The 27,779-nt window shown below is 65.4% G+C and overlaps 1 protein-coding gene across 1 annotated transcript; it reads right to left on the bottom strand.

The window, feature by feature from the left end:
• Positions 1-6,625: 6,625 nt before the first annotated feature.
• Positions 6,626-27,587, bottom strand: GNA11 (G protein subunit alpha 11). The gene is made up of 7 exons (XM_044254588.1): positions 27,438-27,587; positions 16,126-16,310; positions 13,946-14,100; positions 13,405-13,533; positions 10,496-10,625; positions 10,109-10,262; positions 6,626-9,057 (listed from the first exon to the last, which is right to left on the bottom strand). Exons 1-7 carry the CDS (start codon positions 27,571-27,573, stop codon positions 8,867-8,869), a joined length of 1,080 nt encoding a protein of 359 aa, XP_044110523.1. The 5' UTR covers positions 27,574-27,587; the 3' UTR covers positions 6,626-8,866.
• Between the last annotated feature and the right edge of the window lie 192 nt (positions 27,588-27,779).

The following is a 27,779-nucleotide window of genomic DNA, read 5'->3' on the forward strand; positions in this document are numbered from 1 at the left end:
TGAGTGCCCGGCACAGGCGGGTGGGGGCAGGAGGAGGAGCCCGGGAAGGTGTGGAGGCTCAGGGCTCCCCGCCCATCTCCAGACCTGCCTGCCCGGCCCTGCCAAACTGGTTGAGGGTGGGTGCCCCCGGGGAGGGCGGGCTGCCTGCGAGGGAAGGACCGGACCGCAGTCTGCCTCCCGCAGCGCCCGCTGGGTCCTCCTTCCTCATTCTGGAGGAGGCGTGGACTCCATCCTCCCTGGCCTCTGACGCCGCCTCCAGGCTGGCCCCAGGTCCACCCCTTCTTCCCCTCCTCCGAGCCAATTAGGAGAGATCATCAGAACGCCAATAACGATATTTTTTGAAAAGCGGTGAAGGCTGGGGGCTCCCATGTGCGGGGGTTCCTGTTACCCGCCCGTGTGCGGATAAGCGAACTGGGGCCCGGGGTCAGGAAGTGACCTGCGGGGGCAGCCCCCGAGGCAGCGGCGGAAGGACACCCGGGCCTGGGAGCGGGTGAGGCCCCAGGCTCTAGACGCTGACCAAGCAGCCCTGGGGAGGGGCCCTTCCTTCTTCCTGAGGACATTTATTGACCGCCTACTGTGTGCCAGGCACCGTTGTATGCAGGACAGGGAACAAAAGGACAAAATCTGCGGCCTCCCCCCCCTAACATCCTAGATAGAGACCCAGACAAAACCCAACCCAGTTCTCAGACATATTCTAGCCTGTCGTCGGATGGTGCTAGGCTCTGAACAAGAAATAAAGCAGAGCAGGCAGAGGGTAGGGGATGTTGGGGTGCTGGGGCTGGGGCTGGGGGCGTTAAATAGGGGGTTAAGGAAGGTCACCTTCACCAGATGACCTGCGGCACTAGGAGAAGGAGCTGGACAGGCAGCCTGGGCACAGGGGGACCTTGGGAATCTAAGCCATGCAGGGAGAGTTCAGGGATTCTCCCAACAAGGGCATGGGGCCACTAGAAGCAGGACAGTGACACAGGGGGAGGGGGGAGTACACAGCTGCTTCCTGGACGGACACTCACAGCAAAAGGGGAGGTCTTGGGTTGTCTCCAATCCCAGAAATCTTTGGGTGCAGCATCCCCTTTGAGAAGTTCTAGAAAGCTCTAGAAAGTTGGTGAAAACCCCTGCCCCCAGAGATATCGGGAGCCTCTGGACACCTCTCAGATGGCGGCAGCAAGGCTCAGAGAGGGTGAGTCAAGCGCCTGGATCACACAGCAGCCGCCGACAGCCCTACCCCCCCGCCCGGCCGGCGAGATCATGCGGTTTTCTCTGCTGTTGATTCATAACGAATGGCAGATGGGAAGTTCGATAGGGGCCCCCAATGGGTCACCGGGGTGCTAGGCGCTGCCCTGCTCACCCGCCCTCCCGCCCACAACCGGATGGCTGTGAGGAGAGGTGCTCCCTGAGGCAGGAGGCCTGAGCAACTGATTTCCCAGTCTTGTGGCAGATGAAGAAAAGCAGAAATAAGTCTGAGCCAGGCAGCGCTGGGAGGGCCGCGGAACAGAAAGAACCAGCTTGGCAAAACTGGGAGACCCGGCTGAGTCACCGACACAGGAGCAGGAGCGGAGGAAAGTGCCAGGTGCAGGACACGGAGGGCCCCCTGGCCCCCCACTGAGTGTTTCCCAAAGGGACACCAGTCCCCCACATGTCACAACAGGACCAGGCTGTGGGGCCTTGGCTTACCATCCTCCGTGGCTCCCAGGGGCTTCAGAGGAAACGACCCAACTCCTCCAACCACCCCAGTCCCTCTGCCAGCCAGAGGCCTGGCCTCTGTGAATCTCTCCAGCTTGAAAAGAAATCTCCCTTCCGGTCCCTTAACACAGGCGAGCTGCTTCCTTTCCCCCACGAAGGCCGCCGTTCAGGGTGTCTGTCACGTTCTGGTTCATTCGGGAATTGTGTACATGTTTTTAAGACACACACAGACACTCACAATGCGTAAAACATGAATGTACCATCTAATAAACTGTTGTGAAACGGACAGCCACGTGATCGGCACCCAGGAGAAGGTGAAGGATGTCATCAGCTCCAGGAGTGTGCCCAGATGTTCCTTCCTTCTGCCCAACGGCCCTCACGGCCCCGACTTCCATGGCACCCTGTGGCCAAGGAAGACTTTTTGGTAATAAGATTTCTCTTGTCCTTCATTTCTAAAATCGACATGGCACTGTATTCACTTTCTTGGGTGTGCAGTCCTAGGAGTTTCGACTAAGGTCAGAGTATGGGAATTATCACCTGCACAGTGGCCAGAATGTGGTTCCAGCCCCTGAAAATCTCCCTCTGGGTACCCCCTCCTGGGTCATCAGACCCTCACCCTGGGGCCCCAGCCCCCAGAAACCACTGATCTTCGTGGCCATGATGTTTAAAATATTTTTCAGGCTGTCGTATCAAGGCAAGCCTGGTCTTAGGTAGCTCTTCAGGTTGGGTTCTCTCCCTTAACGTTTGAGATTCCAAGCGTCTAGGACCCCTAGCTCCTGCAAGCGGGGCGTGGGGCACCTCCCAGCGAGGTTTACGCGCAGAAGACGGCGCAATCTCTCCCGTGCGGAATGATGAAGACGGCTACGACAAACACTGTGCTCGTTTCTCCAGGATAAATCCCTCGAGGTAGGATTTGGGGGCCCAGGGTCTGCACCGCACCGCTCAGGGCTTCCCAAAGCCGCCGCACCACTGCGCGCGGCCCGCTGGGAAGGAGGACACGCCTGGTTGCTCGGCGTCCTCTTCAACACGCCGTGGGGCGCGCACGTTTCATTCTAGCGCTTCTAAGACATGCGCGATGGCGTCTCCTTGGGGAGTTCATCTACCGGACCAGCTAACGGTGTGTAGGCCCCATCCGTGCATCCTCCTGGGGGAAGGATCTAGTCGTGTAATGTACTGTTTCTTTTGTGCGTTGTTGTCTTATGACTGTGTCTGGAGAGTTTCTGTATGGTCTGGATACAAGTCCTTTATTGGGTATGCCGTCGGCAAATATTTCCTCCCGGTTGGCGGGTGGGCTTTTCATCCCCTTAACCCTGTCTTTAGTGGAGCAAACTTTTCAATTTCTATGTTGTTCAAGGTACCCATTTTTTAAACTCTGTGGATCATGCTTTTGGTGTTTTTTCTGAGAACTCTTCCCCAAACCCAAGGCCATGAAGATGTTCTCTGTTCTTTCCTTCTGGGAGTTTTACCATTTTACACATAAAATTAATTAATTAATTAATTAAATTTTAATATTTTATTTATTTGAGAGAGAGGGAGAGCCTGAGCAGGGAGGAGAGGGAAAAGCAGGTTCCCCGTGCAGGAGCCCAGTGCGGGACTTGACCCCAGGACCCTGGAATCATGACCTAAGCTGAAGGCAGTCACTTGACCCACGGAGCCACCCAGGTGCCCCTACAGGTGACATTTGGATCTATGATCCTCCTGCTCATTTTTGTGTAGGTCAAGGTTCTTCCTCTTCTCCCCCTCTTGCTTCCCTCCTCTCCTTCCTCCCATACCCCCTCCCCCTCCCTCTCTGCCCTGCCTGTTGTCCCTCCTCTGCCCTCCCTTCTCCCTCCCTCTCCCTCCTCCTTCCCCTCTTCCTCTCCCTCCTCCTCTTTCTCCTCTTCTCCTCCCCCCCCACCTCTTTCTACACTACTTCTTCTTTTCCTCCTCCTCCTCCCCTTCCTCCTGGTTAAATTCCAGCTTGGGGCTGCCCTGAGGAACCAGCAGTGGGCACTTGGCACACACCATCTGATGACCGTCCTCCATCTGACTTTCTGGGGGTAAATATCTACGTGTGGCAGGGCTAGGTTATGAGATATTTCCCAGATACTATCTTTTTTTTTAAGATTTTTAAAAAATTTATTTGTCAGATATATAGAGAGCGAGCACAGGCAGAGCAGCAGGCAGAGGCAGAGGGAGAAGCAGGCTCCCTGCCGAGCAAGGAGCTCCATGTGGGACTCGATCCCAGAACGCTGGGATCATGACCCAAGCCAAAGGCAGCTGATTAACCAACTGAGCCCCCTGCCGCCCTCCCAGATACTATCTTTTGCCAAAGTGCATGCACCGATTTGCACTCCCACTGGCTCTGGTGAGTTTTCATGGGCTGCACTTACTCCCTCTCTCTCTCCTTTATTCATAGACAACATACTCCTCGCTGCTTCTCTGGTATTAAAAATGTCCTTTCTGCTTGGGGCACATGGGTGGCTCGGTTGGGCGGCCAACTCTTGGGTTTCGGCTCAGGTCATGATCTCAGGGTCCTGGAATCAAGGCCCATGTGGGACTCTGTACTCAGTAGAGAGTCCGCTTGGGATTCTCTCTCCCTCTCCTTCTGCCCCTGCCCCCACCTTGTGCTCCCTCTCCCTCTCAAATAAATAATGTTTTTCAAATGTCTTTTCTGGGGGTGCCTGGGTGGCTCAGTGGGTTAAGCCTCTGCCTTCTGCTCAGGTCATGATCTCAGGGTCCTGGGATCGAGCCCCACATCAGACTCTCTGTTCAGCAGGGAGCCTGCTTCCCCCTCTCTCTCTGCCTGCCTCTGCCTACTTGTGATCTCTGATTCCGTGTCAAAAAAATAAATAAAATCTTAAAAAAAAAAAAAAAGTCTTGGGACGCCTGGGAGGCTTAGTTGGTTAAGCAGCTGCCTTCGGCTCAGGTCATGATCCCAGCGTCCTGGGATCGAGTCCCACATCGGGCTCCTTGCTTGGCAGGGAGCCTGCTTCTCCCTCTGCCTGCCATTCTGCCTGCCTGTGCTCGCTCTCTCTCCCTCTCTCTCTCTCTGATAAATAAATAAAATCTTTGAAGGAAAAAAAAAGTCTTTTCTGCTTAATGAGGAATGAGATATTTACACCATTTCCAAGTACCTCCCACTCCTCCGATGCTGGGTGTATGGCCCCTGAGGGCCATGGCTGTCCGTCCCTGGACCCTGTCCTTGGCCACAGCTGAGGTCATGCGCCGCCGAGGTGGCCCAGAGGCAACCTGGGATACCAGGTTTTCAGTGGATGAATCATTTCTTTGGAGGAGGCAAGAAGTCTTCATCCAGTGGCCCCACTGCTAGTTTTACACTTTAAAGACAGGTTCTCGCACACCTGTGCTCCTGGAAGCATCCTTCCCAGCAGCCCAGGTGTCCGTCCACCGGCCGGCAGGGCAGGCTTCGTGGGCGTGGGAACGCGGCTCCGCAGGCCTCTCGCCTTGAAATTCTCCTGATGGCTCGACAAAGGCCCCGCGCGGCCCTTGAGCCCCGACCTGCGCCAGGCGGGACAGCCGCGGCTGGTGCGCAAGTCTCGCAACCGCGGGCCAGCCGTCAGGGCAGGCGGCTGACCCCTCCGTGCCTCGGTTTCCCTGCGGGAGCGGAGGAGAGGCCCTCCCCGGAAGGACGCGGCCAGGCTGCAGGTGGGCGGGGAAGACCGGAGGCTGGCGAGCGGCGCCTGCCGGCCGCGGGGGGCATGACGTCCAGGTGCGCGGACGCCCGGGCAGGGCCTCCTCCGCCTCCCCGCCGCCCACTGCCCGGATCCTGCCCCGTCCTCTGCCTGCACCGGGTCAGCCCCCACCGCGCCCTCAGGACCAGCGCGGACCCCTTCGCCCGGGATCGCTGGCTCCCGCCCTCGCCCTCGCCCCCGGTCCGGCTTCCCCGCAGCGGCCACCAGAGGGCGCCCACGAGCTCCCGAGTCAGGTTCCCGCACCCCTGCTCTGCCCACACCCAAGGCTCCCCACCTCCTGGAGCCCAAGTCCTTCCCCTGTGACCCCCGAGGCTCTGCACGACCTGCTCCTGCCCTCTCCGTCCGCCCTCCCCTCCTCCCTCTCTAGCCCTCGCTCACTCTGCTCCAGACACACAGGGCCCCTGGCTGTGTATGCCCAATGTTGCCCCAGGACCTTTGCATAGGTTATGCCCTGTACCTGGAATGCCCTGTCCTCATGTCACTATTGTTGCCCATCCTGCCCTCCTACTCTACTTTTCTTCATAGACTAAGCCCTGGTGCTAAGTGCCGGCCACGACACGAAGGGACCCGAGGACACTGTTGAGTGAGAGGACCCCGACACAGGACACATCCCGCGGGACCCCACTCCCAGGAGGGCCCCAGAGGAGTCCCGTTCGCACAGAGAGGAGACTGTGGGAGCCGGGACTAAGGCAGGGGTGGGGAGTCCGGGCTTCGTGGGGACAGAGTCTCCATGAGGGGAGATGGAAGGTTCTGGAGACGGAGGCTGGGGGTGTGGGAGTGCTTCACACCGCTGGGCAGTGCACTTAGAGACGGTTAAGGTGGTGAATTCTAGGTTATGTGTACTCACCATTTTTTAAGAAGGAAAAAGGCCCGAGAGAAGATCGCCGAGACGGACCCAACCTCCTCATTTTACGTAAGTAAATACAGAATGTCCAGGACGCAGGCTCCTCGGCCCGGGACCCCCAGTCAGGAGGCACGTCTGGCCAGATGCTCCAGCCCCACAGTCCAGACGAATGAACCGGAAGTCGGGGCCAAGTCACAGAACCTCAGAGCAGGGGGCCCTGGAGCCCGAGCCCGAGCCCAGGGCGGGAGGCACATCCCAGGGCCGCTGTGGCGGCCGCACCCATGAGCTCACACAGCAGCCGGCCGCGCGGGGGCCAGGCAAGACCCTCCAGAGCTCGGGCGCCCCTGCAGTGCCCACCGCCCGCCTGCTATGGCCAGTGAGAGGAAATAAGCCAGAGGGGGCCACAGCATTTAGGAACAAAATTTATTCCAATTTAAAACAGAATTCATTTCAGGAGAAAGATATGAAAAGTCAATTTCCATCCGCTCTCTCTGGATTAAGGGGTCAGGGCCCCGACGCGCTGAGCGGAGCCTGCTGCCCCGCCCCCGCCCCGCCCTTCCATGGCAGCCTTGGCCCCGGGAGGTTGGCACTGAGCTAATGGGCCTGTCCGCCAGCGCGCACAACAGTACATGCATTTCAAATGACAAAAGGTTTAAAAACAGTATTTTTATATAATATTCTTCTTTAAAATAGGTTAAGGTTGAAACCGTCTGAAATCAGGACTGTATAATATACAAGTATAACCAGAGGGGGCCAGCGGCGGTTGCTCGGGGGCACTGGCACCAGGCTGTCTCTTGGGCGAGCGGGGGATGGGGGACCAGGGCCCCTCTGCTGGGACCTGACACAGTCCGGGAGGGGGATGGAGCTCCCCAGGGAGGAAAACGAGAAAAATAAATCCCACACAATGGGCGAGGGAGGGGCCCGGGCCACCCAGGCTCCACTGGCACTGGCACAGAGTGGGTCTCCGAGCCTCTATGGCACACAGCAGTGTCCCCGTTCTCCAGCCCTGGGCCCTCGGAGTTCCAGAAGCGCAGGGCGGGGGTGGCGCGGCGGTCCAGCCAGACTTTGGCTCTGGGGTGCTTGGCACGCTGCTCCCTCCAGGAAGAAGGAATACTTTGGCCCAGTCACACCCTGCGCCCCCGAGACCCAATCCACCTCCCTTGTGATCTGGGCCCGAGAGGTGCTGAGACCTCCAGGTGCCCACCCTGCGAGGCCCCCCGATGTCCCTGGGCAGGCCCCACCCCAGCAGCACCCAGGGCACACGCTGTGGACTTTGGCACGCCCCCTCCCGGGCAGGACTGTCCCCAGAGAGGGCTGATCACTAGGAATGTCGCCGCCCCACCCTGCAGAAGCTGCCTGCAGTCGCCGCCAGCCCCCTCCTTCCTGTGACAGCATCAGGAGAGTGCAGGGAGCGAGGCCAGGCCTGGCGTCCTGGCGTCCGGCTTGCTGTTGCTTCTCCTGTGGGCGGGCGGCCCGGACCAGATTGGGGGGGAGCAAGGCATCACTGGCAGCTCGTTCCCGCTACGTTGTGCAAATCAAAACAAAACAAAACCCACAAAAAACACTGTAGTGCTCAGTCTGCGTCAGATAAAAACGCATCCCCCCAAACACAGCCCCCGCTTGTTCCCACCCTCCGAGCCCCTCAGAAGGAGGGGGCCCAGGCAAGGCAGCCCGTGGCTCTGGCTCAGTGCGTGGCCATGGCTGTGGCCAGGCCTGGAAGCCACGCGGGGCCGCGGCACCAGCAGCCGCCAGCCCTCCACGGCTCCAGGCAAAGTGCGCGTCGTGCTCGCCTCCCGGGGGCCGGGGGCTCGGGGGGGGGGCAGAAGTGGGAGCAAGGGTTTGCGCCGGAGGCCGCGCCTGGGAACCGCGGGCAAGTCCCTTCTCTGCCGCTCGGGGACTGACCTGAGAATATTCTGAAAGAGCCCCCCGCCCCCACTGCTTCCAAGTTAGCTTCAAAACAGAACACATCGAAACCGACTCCCAGTCCGGCTCCCTGGGCGCAGCAGGGTGCCCACGGCCCCTCGGCGGTGTCTGGACAGCAGCCTTTGGGGCCCCAGGGGAGCCCCCCAGGCCCCCGGACGTCTCCTTAACCATGGAGCCTACGCGCTGCCTTCATCTCCTCACCCAAAAAAAAAAGGTTAGGCACTTCCCAGGGCGGGCAGCGGAGGGCGCCGCCCACCCCCACTTCTTGGAGTCCAGGACGTCAATAACTTAGGGAGCGAGAGAAAGAGAAGTCACAGTCCTGGGGCCTCGGGGTGAAGGCCAGGAGCGAGGGGAGGGCGGGCAGGTGGCTCTGTCCCCGCGGAGCGCTGGGGTGGGGTGGGGGGGCCGCCGGCCCGGGGCGCGGCCTGCAGGGGGGCGCCGCACTCCTGGGCCTCTGCTCCGCCGGTCTTGTCTCTTTCTTTTCCTTCTTTTTCTTTTTTTCTTTTTTTTTTTTTTTAATAGAAAAAAGCGAGCCACGAGTCAAGGCCAGGAAAAGGCGGCCTCGCCGCTGACACAGGTGAGAAGGTGCACGAGGTGTATAGAAAGAAAGACGTAGGTCCCCTGATAACTGTGAAATAAAAACCCTTTGTTAAAAATATGCAAACGAAATCAACTCTTCCGGAGCAGAGCCGGCGGCCGGCGGCCGAGCTGTCCCCGCGGCGGCGGCTCAGACCAGGTTGTACTCCTTCAGGTTCAGCTGCAGGATGGTGTCCTTGACCGCCGCGAACACGAAGCGGATGTTCTCCGTGTCGGTGGCGCAGGTGAAGTGGGAGTAGATGATCTTGTCGCTGTCCGGGTTCAGGTCCACAAACATCTTCAGGATGAACTCCCGGGCGGCCTGCGCGTCCCGCTGTGGCCCTGGGGAGGCGGAGGCAGGGGCGGGTGAGCGAGGCCGGCCTGCACCCGCCGGGAGGTCACAGACACGCACAGGGCGCAGACGGATAGCTGGGCGCACGCAGAGACACCCACCGGGCACGGACAGACACAGGGACAGACACCTGCACGGCGAGGACTGACACCCGCGGTCTACGGCCACTCGCCGAGCACGGACAGGGCACTGGCCAAGCAGGGGCGTCGCCTCCTGCCCCCTCAGTGGGAGCCCCGGGGCTGACGGCCAGGCCCAGAGGGGAGCTGCTGTCCCCCGAGGCAGCTGCTCCGCCACCGCCGGCCGGCCTCCCCCCGGGGGCCCTCGGCCTCTCAGCCGGCAGCTGCCCACAGACACCCCTGACCACCTCCAAACTGCCACGAGCTTCCTGCCCAGCCCCACGTCCCCCCACTGCTTCCCCCCCAACACCCACACCCCAAGACGCACGGGTGCCCACACGCGGGCACATACGGAGCCACGTGCCCCTGCTGCCCTGGCCTTGCGCACACAGCCATCGGGCCACGGGCATGTCCCTGAGGCTCTGGACTGGCCAGGCCCGGACTGCCCTAGAGTCCCTTGTCATTTCCCCGTCCTGCTTGTGGGGAGGCAGCCGCGGCGAGGCCACACAGCAAGGGTGCCGGAGAGGGAGCTGGGGATGGTCCCTGCTGTTCTGGCTTCTCTTAGAGCTCAGACTAACTCAGAGGGGAAGAGGGTCCTGGGTCTCCCCCTCATTCCCAGGACCTCATTCCCCCCCACTCAGGCCCCGGGCAAGCAGGGACCTGGGAGCAGAGTGGCCCCGTGCACCCCTCCGGCGGCTGTGTCCACGAAGCTGCACCCCTGGGAACACAAAGACCTTCCGCTCACCGAGGCTGGGTGGGGGGCGGCACTGAGGTGCGGAGGAACACGGAGGCTCTCCAGCCCCCACTGGCCGTGCCACCAGCCTCCACCAGGGCCCGCATCCCCAAATCACCGACACACGAGGCCCAGAGAGCACCGGGGGCGGCGAGCCCGGCCCCGCCCCGGCCCCCGCGGCCCGCCGCTCACCGTCGAACTCGGGGAAGTAGTCGACCAGGTGGGAGTGCAAGATCTTGTCCTCCAGCAGGTCCTTCTTATTGAGGAACAGGATGACAGAGGAGTTCTGGAACCAGGGGTAGGTGATGATGGTCCGAAACAGGGCTTTGCTCTCCTCCATGCGGTTCTGCAGGAGGAAGTCGTGAGCATGACGGGCGCCCGGGCCGCAGGGTGGGGACGGGAGAACGGGGGACAGCGGGGACGGGGGGACGGGGGACGTGGGGACGGTGGGGACAGCGGGGACGGGGGACGTGGGGACGGTGGGGACAGCGGGGACGAGGGGACGAGGGGACGAGGGGACGAGGGGACGGGGGGACGAGGGGACGAGGGGACGGGGGGACGGGGGGACGGGGGCCTTACCTCGTTGTCCGACTCCACCAGCACCTGGTCGTATTCACTCAGGGCCACGAGGAACATGATGGACGTCACGTTCTCGAAGCAGTGGATCCACTTCCTCCGCTCAGACCGTTGTCCCCCCACATCCACCATCCTGCAGGAAACGGGGGGGCTCAGCACCGCTGTCCCCCCAACCAAACCCTGCCACCAACGAGGCCGGCGTCTGCTAGAGCCTGGAAGGCCCCCGAGTCTGTGAGAACCGGCAGAGCCCCCAGGAGAGCCCCTGCGCCCGCATGTGCCAGAGCCAGGAGGACACGCCGCCCCCAGCAGCTGCACCTGACGGAGGAGTCACAGGACGGGGAGCCTGGGAACCCGGGCGCTTACAGGGACCAGATACAGGCCAACCCTCGGACCCGAGGTCCCACATCTGGAGACCCAACCCCTCGCCTGGGCTACATGCACAACCGTCGGCCAAGCACCGTCCGTGGAACGCAGCAGAACGAGACAAACCAAAGACACCCGCAGGCCGGTCCCGCCTCGCCACTGAGGAGGTGGCCCCTGGAGCGACACGCTTCCCCTGCTGCCAGGAGCAACAGCAGGTCACAGCTCCCGCTGGCACGAAAAGCACATGCCATCTGACAGTCCGGAGGCTGGGCTCCCGGGCAGAGGGGGCAGCCGGGGGACGGGAGCCACACAGACATGGGGCAGGGGCTTGCCGCCTGCTACGGGAGAGTTCCTCGGCTTTCTACGATGAGGAAAGACGCTACTTTTTAAAAGATGCCAAGAGCAGGCAAGCAGAGTGGCCCACAGGAGGCAGGGGTCCCCCCAGCCAGGCCCTGCCAAGGGTGGGGGGATGGTGGACATCAGGGTCGCGCGGGGCACAGCCAACACCAGTGCGGCTGCCTGGCGGGGCTTGCCCCGAGGAGACTCCACCAAGCACAGGCGGACGGTGGGCGTGCCAGGACACCGAAGGGACAGCAGGGTGGTGACAGGAGAGGGTGGTGACGGGCCAAGGGCCCCATGTGAGGCCTCAAGGACCGCAGCAGCTGTGGCCGGTCTGGGGCATGCCACGGGGGCAGACAGGCACCGGGCCCAAGGCCTTTCTGGGCCACATGTCTCTCCAATTAAGGTCCCCTGCCCGGGACCAGATTCATCTCCTCACATGGCCAGGGCAGCTGGGCCATGACCCAATCCCGCTCCGGTCAGGGGACCCTATGGGCGCCCAGCTAAGAAAGGGACTGGCCGGCAAGGGACTGGCAGTGGCAGAGGGTGTGGACCCACGACAGAGCCAAGTGCAGACCGGGGAGGGGCAGCAGGGAAATCCCGCCGGGAGGCGGTGACACGCACAGCCTGAGCTCACAGAGGGGAAGGGCGGGGGCCGGGCACTCCGGGCAGAGGACCAGCAGGCAGAGGCAGCGCCGCAGTCAGGGGGAGGCCCGGGGGAGAGCCCACACGGGGACCGGGAGCGTGCTCGGCCCAAGCCCCAGCCTATGCCCCACAGGCCTCAGCTCCGAATTCAGAGGTGGCAGCCCCACCAAGGACCCAATTAGACAAGAAAGAAAACCCAAACCCTGAACCCTCACCAGGAAAACGCACATCAGACCCGCATAGGGCGGGGGCGTAGGGCTTCCGAGGCTCCTGGGACTCACACAGGGATCTGGCAGAGGCCCAGCCGGTGAGGGAGGGTGCAGAGGGCCAGAGGGGCACCCGGCTCTCTCCCGGCAGGTCCCTGTCGGGGGGGGGGGTGTCTCAGGCCAAAGGCTCCTCAGTGCTCTCCAGAGCCGGCGCTCCGAGGCCGCAGGGCAGAAGGCCATGGCCAGCGACAGCTGCCACAGCTGCCCACCCCTCTGGGACCCCTGCTCCAGGAGCACCAACTCCTTCCCCAGCGGGAGCCTAAGCAGGGAAGCGGGGGCACCGTGATGGGGAGCTGCGGGGCCCTCCCGGCAGGCAGACAGGACCTGCCCCACCTGGGCCTCGGGGCACCGGGCTGAAACCTTTCCTCCAAACTCAGTGCCCCCAGAACCCGGGCCGAGTCCCCACGATGTCATCAGTTCAAGGACACCAGGCTAGAGTGGGGTGGCCCTGCAATCACCAGAGGGAATTCCGGACATGGACACACAAGGACAGGCCGTGTGACCGCGGGGGCAGGGATGGGGCAAGGGACATGGAGGACGGCTGACGACCTCGGGGAGCCGGGAGATGTCCCCTCACCGCCTCAGAAGGAACCGGCCCCGCCCACGCCCTGATCCTCGGCTTGTGACGCTGGGACCACAGAGATGCCTGTGGCTTCAAGACACCCATCCGTGGTCATCCGTGCTGGCCCCAGGCGACACGCTCGCCCTTACCATCCAGCGGCTCCGTGGCCTCACTGCATGGCGGGGCCCGTGTCCTCGAGGATGGCCCCAGGTCTACCCAGGCCACACCCCCTGCCAGGATGGGGCCCCATTCTGCCCACATGCCAGGAACCCCCCATGGGCCCAGGAGCCGGAGTCTGGAACCGCCCGTCACCTGGCTCCGCACAGGTCCCCAGGCCCCTCCACCACCTGAGACACCCGCAGCTCCGGCCCAAGTCCAGACCCCTGCCCCACCGACACACACCGGCGCCCTGCCCCAGCCACAGGCCCGTCACAGAGGCCCCCCAGAAGGCCCTCCCCTCCAGGCTGGCTCTGGCCAGAACAGCCACGGCCCTTACCGCTTCCGGGACATGGCTCACTGCAAAACCTGGCGACATTCATGAGTCTATCTCTCGTCCTGGTTCGGAAGCTCCCCGAGAGCAAAGACCGAGACCCAGCGAACCTGTCGTGGTCCCCACCGCAGGTGCAAACAGCCACCACCGTGGCGCACGGCACCCACGGCAGCCCCGGCGCACAGACCCCGCGCACGGCCACCCCGGCACATGGACCCCCCGCGCACGGCCACCAGGCCACAGGTACCTGAAGATGATGTTCTCCAGGTCGAAAGGGTACTCGATGATACCAGTGGTGGGCACACGGACCCGAAGCACGTCTTGCTGGGTGGGCAGGTAGCCCGAGGTGGCAATGCGGTCTACGTCGGCCAGGTAGCTGCGACACAGAAGGCACCGGTTTGCGCGGGCTGGCAGGCAAGGCAGGGGATTGAGGGGGACAGCCTGGCCACTGTGGTCCCTGAGCAGCAGGAAGGGGCCCAGTGCTGAGCCTCACCAGCAGGGGCGGAACAGCCCGGGGCACTCGGGACAAGGCAGACCCGGGACCCTGCAGAGGCCTCCCCGCCCCGCCCCGGCTCTCATGGGACAGAAGTCAGGCTGGCTCCGGGGGACCCCCACGGGGCTACCCCAGGACAGCCGCGGCGGCGGGAGAAAGGGGACTGGCCGGGCGGCCGGGCTGCAGCCTCGCTTCTCCAGATGAACGTCCCTGCTCCAGCACCGGCGCGGGCCCAGGGAGGGGCTCACCAACGCCGGGAAGCGCGCCCGGCCCTCGGGCCCCCACGGCCACTCACTACTTGGCGGAGTCGGAGAGCTGGTACTCCCGCCGGCGGTCGTAGCACTCCTGGATGCCGGGGTCGTCCCACAGGGTCTTGATGGCGTGCACGTAGCGGTGCTCGAACGTCGTCACCTTCTCCACGTCCACCTCGCGGATCAAGAGCGCGTTGGCCTGCGGGGCAGGAGGGAGAGCCGTGGCTCGCCGGCGCCCGGGCCCCACGGGGCGCCCCACCAAGCGGGGACCGCCGCCCCAGAGAAGCACGGACACACGTGGGCACCGAGCAAGGGGGAGCCGCAGGGGCCGTCCCTCAGTGGGCGGTCCCCGTGCCAGAGCCCGGGAGAGAGGGGGCTCCTGGCACCAGGCCGCGTGCTGTGTGCCCCACACGTGTGCCCCAGCGTGAGGGCAGCAGGCGGCCTGGGAGCAACCACGTAGACGAAGAAGCAGACTCCGCGAAAAGTGACCGAGGGTCAGACCCAAACCAAAACAGGCAGAGCAATGAACCCACCCCCCGCAGCAGCCCCCCGCCCCGTTTCGCAGGTGAGGCGACGGGACCACCTCCGGTGTCTGTCGGGCCTGCACCCCCACCCCCGGCACACGGCTCCTCACACCCCAGCGGCCTCTGAAGGGAGTGGGGGCGGGGCGGGGCGCTGACCGGGGAACCTCCGGGGCTCGAGAATCGGGAGACCCCGCTTGTCCACGTGCCTGTCGGGACAGGGCGGCCCGGCCCACACAGCCGGCCACAGTGGAGGGTCTGGGGAGACACACCTGGGCAGAAGCCCAAGTGGGGAGTGGGGGAGCCCTAGCCCGCGCTCTGAAAGCCGGGAGAGATGCCCCGCACCGGTGCCTGCGGCCGTGGCCTCCAGCCCTCGCCTGCCCCACAGTCTGGAGCTGCAAAGGCCAACGCTGGCCCAGGAAGACGCCCCCAGCTGTCGACGTGTGACAGCCTCAAACATGCCAGGGGACAGTGCCTTCAGCTTTGTGGCTCCATCTCCGTCCCTGTACCCAAAGCCATCAGGGACGACACGTCAAGGAGCAGGCACCGTGTGCAGCAACAAAACCGCACGAACCCAAAGAGGTGCCGTGGGCGACCGCTGCTAGCCACAGAGGGACACGGATGGTCCACACACCGGCCTGCGGTCGGACACTGCGGCGGACCCCAGCTGAGCACACCACCCAAACCCCGCCCCAGAGGGCCGCCCACCCAACACCGGGCCCCGCTGGGGGTCCCTGGTCATCTGTGACCTGGGGACAGAAGGAGGAAGGTGCCAAGTGGAAACGTAGCAGCGGCCTGGCTGACGGCCCTTCTTAAGCCTGAAAGCGAACGGATTCACTGAACGCGCCCGGTGTAAGTACAGACTCCCGTGCCTCACGTCAGCCCAGGGCAAACCTCCAGGGCTGACCAAGAAACCCCCAAAATCAGACCTACAAAAGCCAAGCCAAGAGGGGCCGCCGGCGAGAGCCCACTGCCGCCCGGCCGGGGGCACGCTGCATGGAGGAGCCGGCGGCTCCGCGCGAGGGCGGACACCCCACTGCCCCGTGAGTCCCCGTCTCCCGGGGACACGGCCGGGGCAGTGACGACAGGTGTGCACACAGACGCTGCACGTGAGCGTCACCGCGGCAGCCGTCCAGGAGCCAGACGCGGAAACCCGGCGCCCGTCCGCGGGCGAGCGGATGTGCACAGCACGTCCACCCGCACACGGAGCGTGACGCAGCCCTCGGGCGCCGGACCGACAGACGTGTGAGAACAGCCGGAGCAGGAGCGAGGCCCCCGCACAGCCCCGAGGACGGACCCCGAGGCCACGACATGCAGGAAGGGGACCAGACACAGGAGGCCACATGGGGTGTGAGTCCACGCGTGTGACACGCCCTGACCAGGCCCCTCCATGGACAGGAAGGGGCTCATGGGGGCTGGGGGAGGGACGCTGACAGCTAACGGGGACCCAGGTGCCTGGTGGTGATGGAATGTTCTGGAACTAGACAGAGGTGACGGCTGCACAGCTGTGTGTGTCAGAAAGCCGTGAACTACACACTACGGGGAGACCTGCCCCGTGAGTGACTCTGGTCTCGAGGAGCCGTTACTCTGGAAACAGGAGGGGAGAGGCCCTGCCCACCGGGAGGCACACGGGGCAGACACGGCGCGGTGGGGAAGGCAGGGGCCAGCGGGCGGGCGAGGGTAGGGCGGCCCCCAGGCCTCACCTTGTTCTGCTCGTACTTGTACAGGATCTTCAGGGTCTCCATGGCGCGGATCATGGCCTGCATGGCCGTGAAGATGTTCTGGTACACGAGCTTGGTGAAGCCGCGCTTGTCCTCCTCCGAGTAGCCCGCCCCGTGGATGATCCGCATCTGCTTGATGAACGTGCTCTTCCCGCTCTCGCCGGTGCCTGCGGACAGGGCCGTGTGAGCACCAGGCCGGAGCCCGCCCCCACCCCCTCGCGAAGCAGGGTCACTGGGGTCGGTGCCCGGGGACTTGGCGCTTAGGGGGCCGTGGGGCACCCTTGGCCAGCAGCGGCCGCTTGGCAAGGGGAGTCCCCACTGCAACCTGGTCACACCCCAAAGCGTACGGCCCTTAGACCCAGCGGGAAACCGAGGCCCAGCGTGGGCAGGGGGTGTCTGCAGGGCACCCAGCACCGAGGTGCGGAGCAGGCGGGTACCCCAGGCGTCCGGCCCGGTCACACGGCAGACGACGGGCCTCCACACGCACTCAGCGCCCCAGAGGCCGCCGTGAGGCACAGCCGTGCGTCTCCGCCAGGCACCACGGCCTCCTTGACCAGTCAGGCCCACCGGCCCCATAGGACCGGCCCACTCCCACGGTGGACGGCACGTCCAGTCAGACAACGTCTCTGTGGACCCCAACCACACTCCTCATCCGGGGCCCCATGAGGGTCACCTGCACTTTGGGACAAGAGTTTAGTGTCTGCACGGAAGCCAGGGTGGTCTGAGGACAGAATCTGTCCCTCCCCGTTAGCTGAGACCTCACAGCCCCACCCACCCGGACGAGTGCTAGGCCCGCAGTCCACGCACGGAGGCCCCCAGCTACCCCCGAGCCCGGCGTCTGCTCCCTCCCGTCCGCCGGTGCACACGGTGTCGGACCCCCTCCCTCTGCAGGCGTGAGGGGTGCGGGGCTCACCGGGCTCTTCCAGGCCGCACGCTGACCCCCACCTCAGCCTCGAGGGGTCGGAGGATCGGCCGACAGGCAGGAAGACCACCCGGAAAGTGGCCACCCAGCCACTGTGCCCTCAGCCCAGCCCCGCCGGCGCCTTGAGCCGCGCGCTCTGTTCCACTCCCGCGCCCGCTCAGTGCGGCCCAGCGGCCCCTCCTGCGGCGGCCTCTCCCCACCCCCCTCCCCAGTCCAGGGGCCAAGCGGCACAGGGTCCTCCATGGCACACACCTGGGCCCCAGGTGGAGACGGACCCCCTGCGGGCGGGCGGGCCGGACTCCTCGACTTGCTTCCAGCTGGCAGAGCGGGACAGACGACGGCAGTCGCTTCTTAGACTGGGTCACAAGACGCACCGCGGCTTGCGCCACGCTGTCCAGCACCACGGGCAGAGGGGGATGGGAAAGGGCAGCCGCCAGGCCGTGAGGACTGGAGCAGCGCTGGGGGGGACAGGGGCCGCGGCTACTGCAACCTCGTGAGGGACCCGGAGCCCGGGTGGCCCAGACCCCGGACCCTCGGAGACTGTCCGCCGCGGGAGGCCACGCTGGGGAGCAAAGTGACAGCGGAGGGGAGACAACGTCCAATGTCCAAGCGCGCGTGGCCTCCGACGGCCGCCCGGACCCCCCGCTCACAGGCTCAGAAGCCCCCGCCTCCCCACCTGCTGCCGAGGCTTCCTTCCACCCCGTGCCCCCATCAGCCCCGTGGCTGCCCGCGTCCCTGTACGGCCTGGGCGGGATCCCCCGTGCGGCCGCTGCCGGCTCCCACACCCGTGACGTGGACAGCACTCCGGAAGGCCCCGGCGCCCCGCGGGCAGGCAGCCCTCCCAGGCCCCTGGAGTTGTGACCGTGGCCCGAGGGGGGAGCCTGTCTGCAGGCATCTGCCGCTGGCCTGCTCGAATGACCACGGCCTCTGGGACAGACCAGTTCCGTGGGCCCCACGTGTCCCCCTGTCCTGCAGCCGGGAGACACTCGGCCCACACCCGAGGGACCGACCACACTCGGGGAGACCTGAGCCCCAGGGGCCTGGGCCGTGGTGCCCGTGCCTCTCTGGTGCTTTCACCAACTGCCTCGGGGCCTTCCCGGGCTAAGCACGATGACCGCGGGTCCATCATCAAGGAAGGCGGCTGCCTTCGCGCCGTCCCGGCCGTCCTACTTCAGACGACTCACCTCTGCTCTCCAGGTGACACAGGACACCTGCTCACTCTGACCGACACCCCTGAGTTCCAGGGACAAGAAGAAGTGGAAGGGGCGTGCACAAGACCCCACGTATCCCCAGAGGGACCCACGCTGTGGGGACGCCAGGAATGCAATTTCCAATGCAGTTTCCTCTTGACCCGGGTCTGTGCCCCTGGGTCTGTCCCTCTTGGCGCTGCGGACCCCAGGCACAGTCATTCTTCTGGGAGTGCGGCGGAATGTCCTGGGTACTGCGGGGGGCTGAGCAGCGTCCCCAGCCCCAGCCCAGGACGCCAGGAGCACCGCTGGTGTGCCAAACACAGACCTTCCCAGACACCGTCCAGGGTCCTCTGCGAGGCAGGATGGCCGAGGGTTCGAACTCGTTTTCGACAAAACTCTGTTACAGAAAGGAAACCGCCCCGCCGGTCCATCAGGCCGCGTCCCTCGCAGACAACGGCCGAACAGATGCACACGTGCGAGCCAAACCACGAGACGCAGCCCACGGGTCAGGCCGAAGGGGAGACGAGGCAGGTCCCAGGCGGAGGCCACTCGCCACTGGGAAACGCAGGCCACGGCTCTCGCCACGGGGGGTGGGGAAGACCCACCGAAGAGGGTCTGCGAGCACGTCTGGTGAGAAAGGGACTGGCCTCACCCCTGCTTTTCAAAAAGGAACTGGGAGGCACCACTGGTTAAGCTCGACTCTTGGTTTCGGCTCAGGTTGTGATCTCAGGGTCAAAGATCGAGCCCCACGTCGGGCTCTGAGCTCCGGGTGGTCAGCCTGGGCTTCTGTCCCTCCGTCCGCCCCTCGCCCTCACGTGCGTGAGCTGCTCTCTCAGAAAAACAAACCTTGGAGACAGAAGCAGCCCCCGTTGCACCGCTCCAGGGGCAGTGCACGCCCGCGGAGGGCTCACGCACACGCATGCAGTGGTGTCGGTCAGCGTGACGCCTGCCCCGGGACCCCGGAGGCCATGGAAGGTGTGGGAGGCACGTCTGTGAAGCGGCCCCCGGTCTGGCCAGAGAGTGGGTCAAAGGAAAACGGGCGTCTGGGGCACTCCCCTAAAACTGAAGCCTGAAATGCGGGATCAGCCTCTGGAGATGTCAGTGGGTCCTGGACAGGGGGCATGGCCGAGGTCACCCGGCGTCTGGTCTGCAAAGGCCCCCACGCGGCAGAGTAGCCACAGCAAAGACCACCGCCACGGCTGGCCTGCAGAAGAACCAAAACACAGACACACGGCGCGGCCGTGGGAGGTGACGGGTGTGCGGCCTGACCTAACGGAGGTGACCGTCCCCCGGTTCCTCCACGTATCCAATCAGCGGATCACACCCCACCAACTCGCACGATACTCATGTCAATCAAATGTCGATCAAGCAGGAAGGGAAGGAGGAAGCCAGCGGGCACACCAGGCACCCTGTCTCCATCGGATCAGTGACCCCGCCCGGGGCAGCCACCACTCTGCGGGGAAGGACAGAGAAGGGAGGGTGTGGAGGGGGCGGAGGCAGGGAGGCGCCACCCTGGGAGGAGAGAAGCGCATCTCACGGTGGGTACGCTCCGGACCCACGTCAAGGCCGGGTGCACTGGCGTGGCGGGCAAGGGGGCCCTCCACCCTGGCACAGGCCAGGCCTGCTGCCCACGAGGCGCTGGGCCATCGCAGCGTCCGGGAGGGAGGGAGACAAGGAGACTGGGCTCAGCGCAAGGCTGAGTCGGCCAGAGCAACCCAGTTAGTTTTCCAGATGCCCTGCTTCCCGGGCCAGCTGAACCACGGCCATATCAGTCATCTGGGAGCTGGGACTCAGGCCTGTGACAGGATCCCTGGCCCCGGGAACCGCCGCACACGTGACCCAGTGTCCACCTGCCCAGAAGGGTCTCGGGGCAAGGCCTGCCTGGACATTATGGCCGGGCCCCCCAGCAAGCAGCCGCTCACCCGGCCCCTGGGGCCCGGCCACCCCTGCCCTCCTCGCCTCCCGTTGGATTCTCTCCTACAGACACGCCTGGGGCCCTGGCCCTCCGCCTCCGACTCAACCTGCCTGACCCTCGGTCATGCTCCCCCGCAGAGACCTGGTCCCACGTGCCCTTCCGGCTCAGAGCCCTCGACGGCTGCCCAGCAAGTAGAAAAGCAAGGCTCCAGCTGAGGTACGGGAGGCTCCCAAGCCCGAGGCTCACTGTGCGCACAGGCCCCGGCCCCGCCGGCGCAGCTGCCCCGGGCGCACGAGCTCCTGAACTGTGCGCCCGGCCCACACCGACGTCCACGCCAGCACATGTGTGGCCGTCAGAGCAGCGTTCCCAGAGCCCGAGACGTGGCGTCGGCCCAGAGGTCCCAGTCCAGGCAGATGGTCACAGCAGTGGCCCAGCCGTACCGCGGGGCGCTGCTCAGCCCCGAAAAGGAGCCCCGTGGACACAAGCGACAGCCGGATGGGGCCCAGGGGCCTCTGCCACGCGGGAGGGCGTGGAGGACACGCTGCTGGGGGCCCGGGACGGGGATGGTGTGGAGAGAAGGGGGACAGGAGGGTCCCTGCCGTGGAGGGACGCATGCACCGGGACGAGGGGTGAAACCGCAGCCCCTCCCCGGAGGGAACCGTGGGGCTCCAGGTCCCGGCTGTGCACATCCCACCGGCGGGCTGCCTGGCGTTCACAGACACGTCCACGACCCCACCCGACCAGGAAACAGCCTTCCCGGCATGACAGGCGCCTCCTGCATAGAAACTCAAGCTCCCGCCTCCAAGAAGCCCCCCAGCAGCCGGCACCGCACCTGATCCTTCTCCAGAGGACGCCAGCCCAGCCGCCCCTCCGTGAGGTCTGCTCCTCCCGGTGTGCACACTGGGCTGGGGCTCTGCTCACAGCCCCCGCCCCCGGCCCCTAGCACGGGCCGGCTCATGGAAGGCACAGCACGAGTGTTTTATGAATGAGTGGAATGAACTTGGTCCCAGCCCAACATGCCCGCTCGTCAAGCATCCCCCATGGGGCCTCCGCTACCCTGCGCCGGGCAGGGGACTCGATGGGCCGTCACCTCCCAGAGCAGGGCCCTAGCACACAGCCCAGCCTGGCGCCTGCCCCGCGGGGTCAGTGGGACACAGCAGGGACAGGGAGCCTGTGGACGCCCTCCGGGCACGCTCTGATACATCACCCTCAGGAGGGCCAAGGCTGACCTGTGCCCAGAAGAGACCAGCTGACGAAGAGGGAGGAAAGCAGAAATCCACTGTCCCACCCTCTCCAGGGTGGGGGGGCTGCTGGGGAGAAGGAGTCTGAACCCAAGCCCCAGGCGGGCAGGGAAGGGACTCCGGACGCCAAGGGCCGGGGCCTCTAGGGCAGGAAGCTTGTCTCATCCAGGGGCTTGTCTCATCTCCCTGAGACTCAAAGTAAGCCATGGAGCCCTGGGCCCCAGGGGCAGGCAGCCAGGCTGCCCATGACTGTGGGGTGTGGGCAGTGAAGCCAGTAGCCGCCAGGACCACGGAGAGACCAATGAGAGCCCCCTGGGGACCTGGGACTCCTGAAATCCAACAGGGACCTTGAGTTGTCTGGACAGGCCTGAGATCACAGACGGGACCCAGACCTCTACCTGGGGGGACGGAGAAAATGGAAACCTCCAACGGCTGAGGATGGTGGTTCCCGGCAACTCCCTGGTCACAGCCCCTACGCACTCATTCATTCGGTGACGGAGCTGTCACGGCACCCGGCACCGCCTCTGCGGAGGTGCAGGAACCGAAATGCAGAAAGGGTGGGCAGCTTGGCTGAGGTCACGCCACCAGTGACCTCGACACGGAGCCACCTGGCCCGGGTGCTTGGCGGAGCACCCCTCTGGCGGCAGCGGCTCCTGAGAGAGCACAGGTGCCGGGGGCAGCACCCCCCAGGAGGGAGGGGCGCTGGACACCCGGGCCGTGTCAGCGGGGGGCTTCCACCTTGACAGCGGCCGCCCTCCGGGTAGGCCACGACGCCTACTGTAACCAAGGCCCAAATGTGGGAGTGGCTGTCCCTGCTGGTTTGGGTGGGCGTCCTTCACTTGGCCCATGTCTTCTGAGCCCCCACTTTTGTCCCCAGGTTCCTAGTGCCGCCCTTCCCGGGGCACCCAGGCAGCCGGGATACTGTGACCACCACCCCCCGCCCCCGGCCCGGCCCAGCCCCCCATCCACCCAGCTGAGGCGTGGGGACAGAGCTCACGACTCCTCCTCGGAGGCGTAGCTGAGGGACAGAGAGCAAGACCACAGCGAAGGAGAGACCCTCGGGAGCCCCGCCGGCCCCCCGTCCGCTCCCGCCCGCTGCTCCCGACTCGAAGGCCCGAGCTCCCACCCGGCCCACTGGAGGGGTTTACGCTGCCCCCCCACCCCGCCCCGCACACGGCACCACCAGCGCCAGCAGCCGGAAACCGTACGGAGGAAGGGCATCCAGACTCCCTCACCTCTGCCGACCAAGCTCGAGACCGGAGGCCCTGCTCAGGCACCGAGGGCTCTGCTGGCCAGGGCGGACCATCCCGGGGGAACCCCCTACCCCGTCTGACCCTCGCAATCATCCTGGAAGGTCACCGGGATTCTCTCCATGTCACGGGAGTCAGACCGGAGCAGACACCGCATTCCAGCACTTTCTGGCTCGGCCCTGATGGGGCATAATGCCTCCCAGGGCAGTCGTGGTGGCTTTCGCAAGGGGCTGCCACTAGCAGTGACCAGACAAAACAGCTCCCTCTACCTGCTGAGTGCCCGCCGTGGCCCACGGGCGTCCGTGGCACCATCTCACTTAGCCCCACGACCGTCTTTCGGGCCCAGGGCGCCATCCCACGGGATGGACGGGGAAGCAAGGCTGGCAGACACAGCCTCGCCCCAGAGCGAGTGCCCCCGAACTGCTCCGAGCCGGCTCCACGGGGAGCCCTCAAAGCCAGCCCCCACCCCCCCCCACGGCAGGAGGGCCTCACGAGGAAGGCGGCTGGAAGCTGTGTCCCCAGCGTCCCCGTCTGCTGACATCAGAGCAGAGTGCTGCACGCATGGTGGCAACGGGCACGCGTCCGGGCGGGCTGCGGGCGGGGGCAGCGGCGGTCCACGTCACTCCCACCCCACTTCCCTGGGGGCTTCCAGTCCCACTAGCTAATCGGTCACCGATGGCTCTGGCCTGGGGGCCAGGCTGGCGGGGACCCGGAAGCGGGGAACCGCGGCAGGAACCAGCAGGAGCCCTGCAGCAGATGAGCAGGGGACCACGAAGACGGTCAGACGCCCTCCGGAGGACAGACACACGGCCCCCCAGGACGACAGGGAGACCCGGGAGCACAGCAACTACAAACCCCTGTGAGTGGGGCCACAAACTCCCCGAACCAGCGAGCCTGGGGGCTGGGGTCCCGCCTCTGGGAGCAGCCTGAGTCCCGCCATCCCCCCCACCGAGGAGCGCCCCTCGTCTCCCCCCAGCTGTCGGGGCCCCGGGCAAGCAGGCCACCGAGGCCGCACGTCCTCAGTTGACAGGCCACCACCGGCCGGGACAGCAGCAGCCAGCAGGGCACCCGCGCGGCGACCACTCCTCCCGCTGCCCGATGGCCATCAGGCTCTGGCCACCCCGCCCACCCGGGGCTGAACTTTGCACCCTGCGCCGTCTGGGACGGAGAGGGACAAACACCACCCTCCCTCCTCCCCGAGTGCTCCTGGAAGCTCTGTCTGGCTTCACTGCTGCGCCCAGACACCCGGGGCCGCCCGCCGCAATGCCCGGGGCCACGACGCCGGGCTGCTCAGAGCAGGGCTCCACCGCAAAAATACGAAAGTGAAACCTTCTGCGGTCGAGTATCCAAGACAGAATGCTTCCTCACGGCCCACCGCAGCGACCCGCCCACCAGCGGTCCCCGGCACGCAGGGAGGGGGCAGAGCAGGGAAGCACGGCCAGATCACTGTGCCAGCGGGAGTTCGGAGGCTGGGCCGGCGCCGGCAGCCCCAGCGACCCCAGCGACCCCAGCGGCAGGACACACCCGGCAGCTGAGCCCAGGGGGGCCCCACGCTAGCTGACCTCTACCAGGCCCCACGGCAAGGCGGGGAGAGAGCTGTGGGCGGGCACCGGCATCTCCGGGTTCACGCAGGGAAACCGAGGGAGGAGGAGACCTCAGGGCAATTCTGCGACACTTCCAGACACTGTCCCCAAAGAAAGAGGACCATTTGGACAAAAAAAAAAAAAAAAAAACCAAAATTTAAATTCAGGGGCACACGGCACATCCCGGGGGAGGTCACGGTCCTACCACAGCCCAGGGGTAACCCAAGGGGGCACAAGAGGCTCCCCGAGGGGGCTTCCCGCTCTCCCGGGCAGCAGGAGATGCAGCCCCGACCCCTCTGCCCAGAGCCAGCCGCCGCGCGCCCCTCCGGCCTCCCAGCACTGGGAGGCGCGCCCTTCCCACCGCGGCCACCACACCCCACGCCAGATTCCGGGCCTTCTCGCTGCGCTCTGGGGGCCGGCGCAGCCGACAGGAAGCCTGTGGAGCGGACCGCCCTGCTTTATTTAGAAGTCCCAGAGCCGCCGGCGCGGCCGGGCCAGCGCGCTGCCCCCGCAGTAACACGGTGTCCATGAAGACCAGTTTTCAGACAGGAAGCCTGCCTGCCCTAAGGAACAGAGAAGGCGCCTCCTCCGTGGTTTCCTACCAAGCGACAGACCCACGACAGCAAAAGCCTCGCCCGGCAGAGGTCACAGGAGGCAGAAGCCAGCCAGGCCGGCCTGGGACCCCTGTCCAGGAGCTCCTCACCGGGTCTGCGGCCCCCCGCTCCCCAATCTCGAGTTCTCTTCCATAAAATGGGGGAACGGTAGCTAGTTCTCAGGACCGCAGATCCCGGGGCCTGGCAGGGCGCACTCGCTGCCCGGCCGTGCCCTCAACTCCCGTCCCCAAGCAGACAAAAGCCGAGCAAGACGCCGCCTGGACAACAGCACCTACGGAGCTGGACGCCCGCCTTCTACATGTTCACACGCACAGTGCGAACCCCGTGCACACACACACGCGTGCACACACACGGCTTTGCACACACACGCCCGTGCCCACTCTGTAAGCAGGAAACAGCCGACAAGACAACGTGCACGGTCTACACCCCAGCTCTACAAAGCGCACCTGAGACCCTGTACTCCCGCGGGACACTGGCTGGCGGGGTGGGGTGGGGTGGACAGGTCCCAGACGGGGGCGATTCTGTCTCCAGGGCACTCCAGGCAGTACCGGGGATGTCTGTGGCTGTCACCACCGTGGGTGCTCCTGGCGTCCAGTGGGTCGGGCCAGGGATGCTGCTCAGCCCCCCACCCAGCCTTCACGCCCATCTTCCGGTCGCAGACCCCCACTTTGGACCTGCAAGCTCACTCCTTCCTCCTCTTCCCACCGGCCCCCCCCATACCCAAAACAATCCCCTGAAACGGGGGCATGACTCCCCACAGCGCAGGCTGGCAGGGAGAGGGCCGGGTGCCTCTCCAGGGTCACAGGGCAGCGGCAGTGCGGGACCAGAGACAGGTGCTGCCGTCCACACCCCGCCCCCAGGCAGGCACTGGACCCTTTGGGCAGGTGGCCCCGCTGGGTCTCCCAGTCCAGGGAGACTGGAGACACACACCAAGGCTGCAGGAGCGTGAGCCATGCACTGCTCCCGGAACCCCATGTCCATCCAAACCTCGGGGGCTCAGGACAAGTGCCGGGGCATCCAGAGGCTCACAGGCCCCCAGGAAAAGGCCCTCTGACAGTATCCTTAACACGCCAATCACTTCTCCGGTCCCCTTCCCATAATAAAGTCCGCGTCATGCTGCAAAACCAGCCACAGCCACGCCAGCCTCCCCAGAGGCCCCCAGAACCCACGGCAAGTCTCCTCCAAACTCGGAGCTGACTCTCTGCCTGGATTGTCTGCAAAGCTGGCGTATTTTATAGTCTTTGGGTAAACTGAACGCGTCTGTTTAAAAAAAACACACAAAACAAGGAAGATATTTCATCAAACGGAGGGCCCAGGAGGGCCGCTGCAGGCAGGAGGAGCAAGGCATTCCCGCCAAGACCAGCGGCCGCCCACGAGGCCACGGACACGGCTCGTTCACCGGCAGACTCGGCTCTGGGTGGTCCCCACCCCCCCAGCACAGCCCTCTGAGCCAGCGCCTCCTCCCCCCTGGGCCCGTCCACGCTCCCTCTGAGGGCGAGCAAGCACTTCCAGCCTTCCCTGCACTGCGGGAACCGAGCAGAGCTCAGGAGAAGAGCAGGGCGAGGGTTTCTGTTTTGTAAACGACCTTCCTGCCTTGGGCAGTACAGTCCTTCAACAACCCTCCTCTGGGCGACAGCACTTTGCCAGCAGCTGGGCCGACGTGCTCCCTACAACAGGTGTGCCCTGGGGAGACGGAGACTGGGACCCTGGTGACCGGGACAGGAATCTTCCCCAGGACGGGGAGGACCCGGCAGAGGGGCTCCCCGCAAGACGAAAGGAATGGGTTTGGAGAAGGGTGATGAGCTGGCCGGCTCTGAGGACCCCCACCCAAAACGGGAGCCCTGAGGGAAGGAAGGGCTGTCCTCTCCCGCAGATGGTGTGCCCCGATGAGGAGGGGATGGGGTGCTCCAGGGGGACAGACCCTGCGTGTGCGAACAGCGCTCCACCTGCTGGGAAGAACCAAGGCGAGATCCTGGGAGGTGAGGGGTACGGCTAATGGACTGCAGCCCAGAGGTCTGGCCCTGAGCAGATGCAGGGTCAGCGAGAAGGGAACAACCCGCAGCCCACGGAGGAAGGGCCGGCTCTGCACGGGCAAGGGGCTTGCAGGCTGAGAAGTGGCATAGGACCGGCGCTCCAGGGTTCTGGGGAGCCCCCACCCCCGACAGTGGGGGCAGGGGTCCTCGGTGGAAGGTGCCGGGGCCCTAATCTGGGCAAGAGGGGCAGGGCCGTCCCCACGAGGACCTGGACGCCTGATGTGCACAGAGAAGCCGGGCTGGCTGGCCCCGGGGGACTCCGGAAGCCCCACACGGGCAGCGCAGGCACGGCTGACCCTGGAGGCTCCCGGGCTGACCTGCGCGGCACCGGCAGGGCCGACCCCCGCCGCACACCTCCCCCAGGGACCGGGGCTGGCGGTGGACAGCGCGGGCGGGGGCCGGCCCCCCGGAGCCCGGCGCGCGCTGCGGACGGCGCGGGCAGGGAGCGGCCCGGGCGGCGGGCAGCACGGCGGGGGCGGCCGCGCCCGGCCCGCGCCGACACCCGCGCCCGGCCCGCGGGACCCCGGCAGGCTCGGCCGCACTCACCGAGCAGCAGCAGCTTCAGCTCGCGCCGGGCGTCGCGCTTGTCCCGCCGCAGCTGCTTCTCGATCTCGGCGTTGATCCGCTTGGACTCCTTCACCTCATCGCTGAGGCAGCACGCCATCATGGACTCCAGAGTCATCGTCCCGGCCCCGGCCGCCCGCCGGCCGCCCCCGCCGCCGCCGCCCCCCGGCCCGGGCCTGGCCCGGAGCCGCCCCGGCCGCGCCCGCCTGGCCCTCGGCGTTCGGCCCCCGGGCCGGCCGGTCCACCTCGGCCGCCTGCGAGCGCCGGTCCCCGCCTGGCCGCGCACTCCCGCCCCGCCGCCCTGCGCCCGCGCCCGCGCCCGCG

The sequence above is a fragment of the Neovison vison genome, chromosome 6 (genome assembly GCF_020171115.1).
Source record: "Neovison vison isolate M4711 chromosome 6, ASM_NN_V1, whole genome shotgun sequence".
In the NCBI taxonomy this organism is placed as follows: domain Eukaryota; kingdom Metazoa; phylum Chordata; class Mammalia; order Carnivora; family Mustelidae; genus Neogale; species Neogale vison.

Coding starts and splice junctions, on each gene's coding strand:
- GNA11 (XM_044254588.1), bottom strand. CDS start 27,573: ATGACTCTGGAGTCCATGATGGCGTGCTGCCTCAGCGATGAGGTGAAG. Junction 10,263..10,495: donor TGGTGGAGTCGGACAACGAG/GTAAGGCCCCCG, acceptor TTCCTCCTGCAG/AACCGCATGGAGGAGAGCAA. Junction 9,058..10,108: donor CTACTTCCCCGAGTTCGACG/GTGAGCGGCGGG, acceptor CCGCCTCCCCAG/GGCCACAGCGGGACGCGCAG.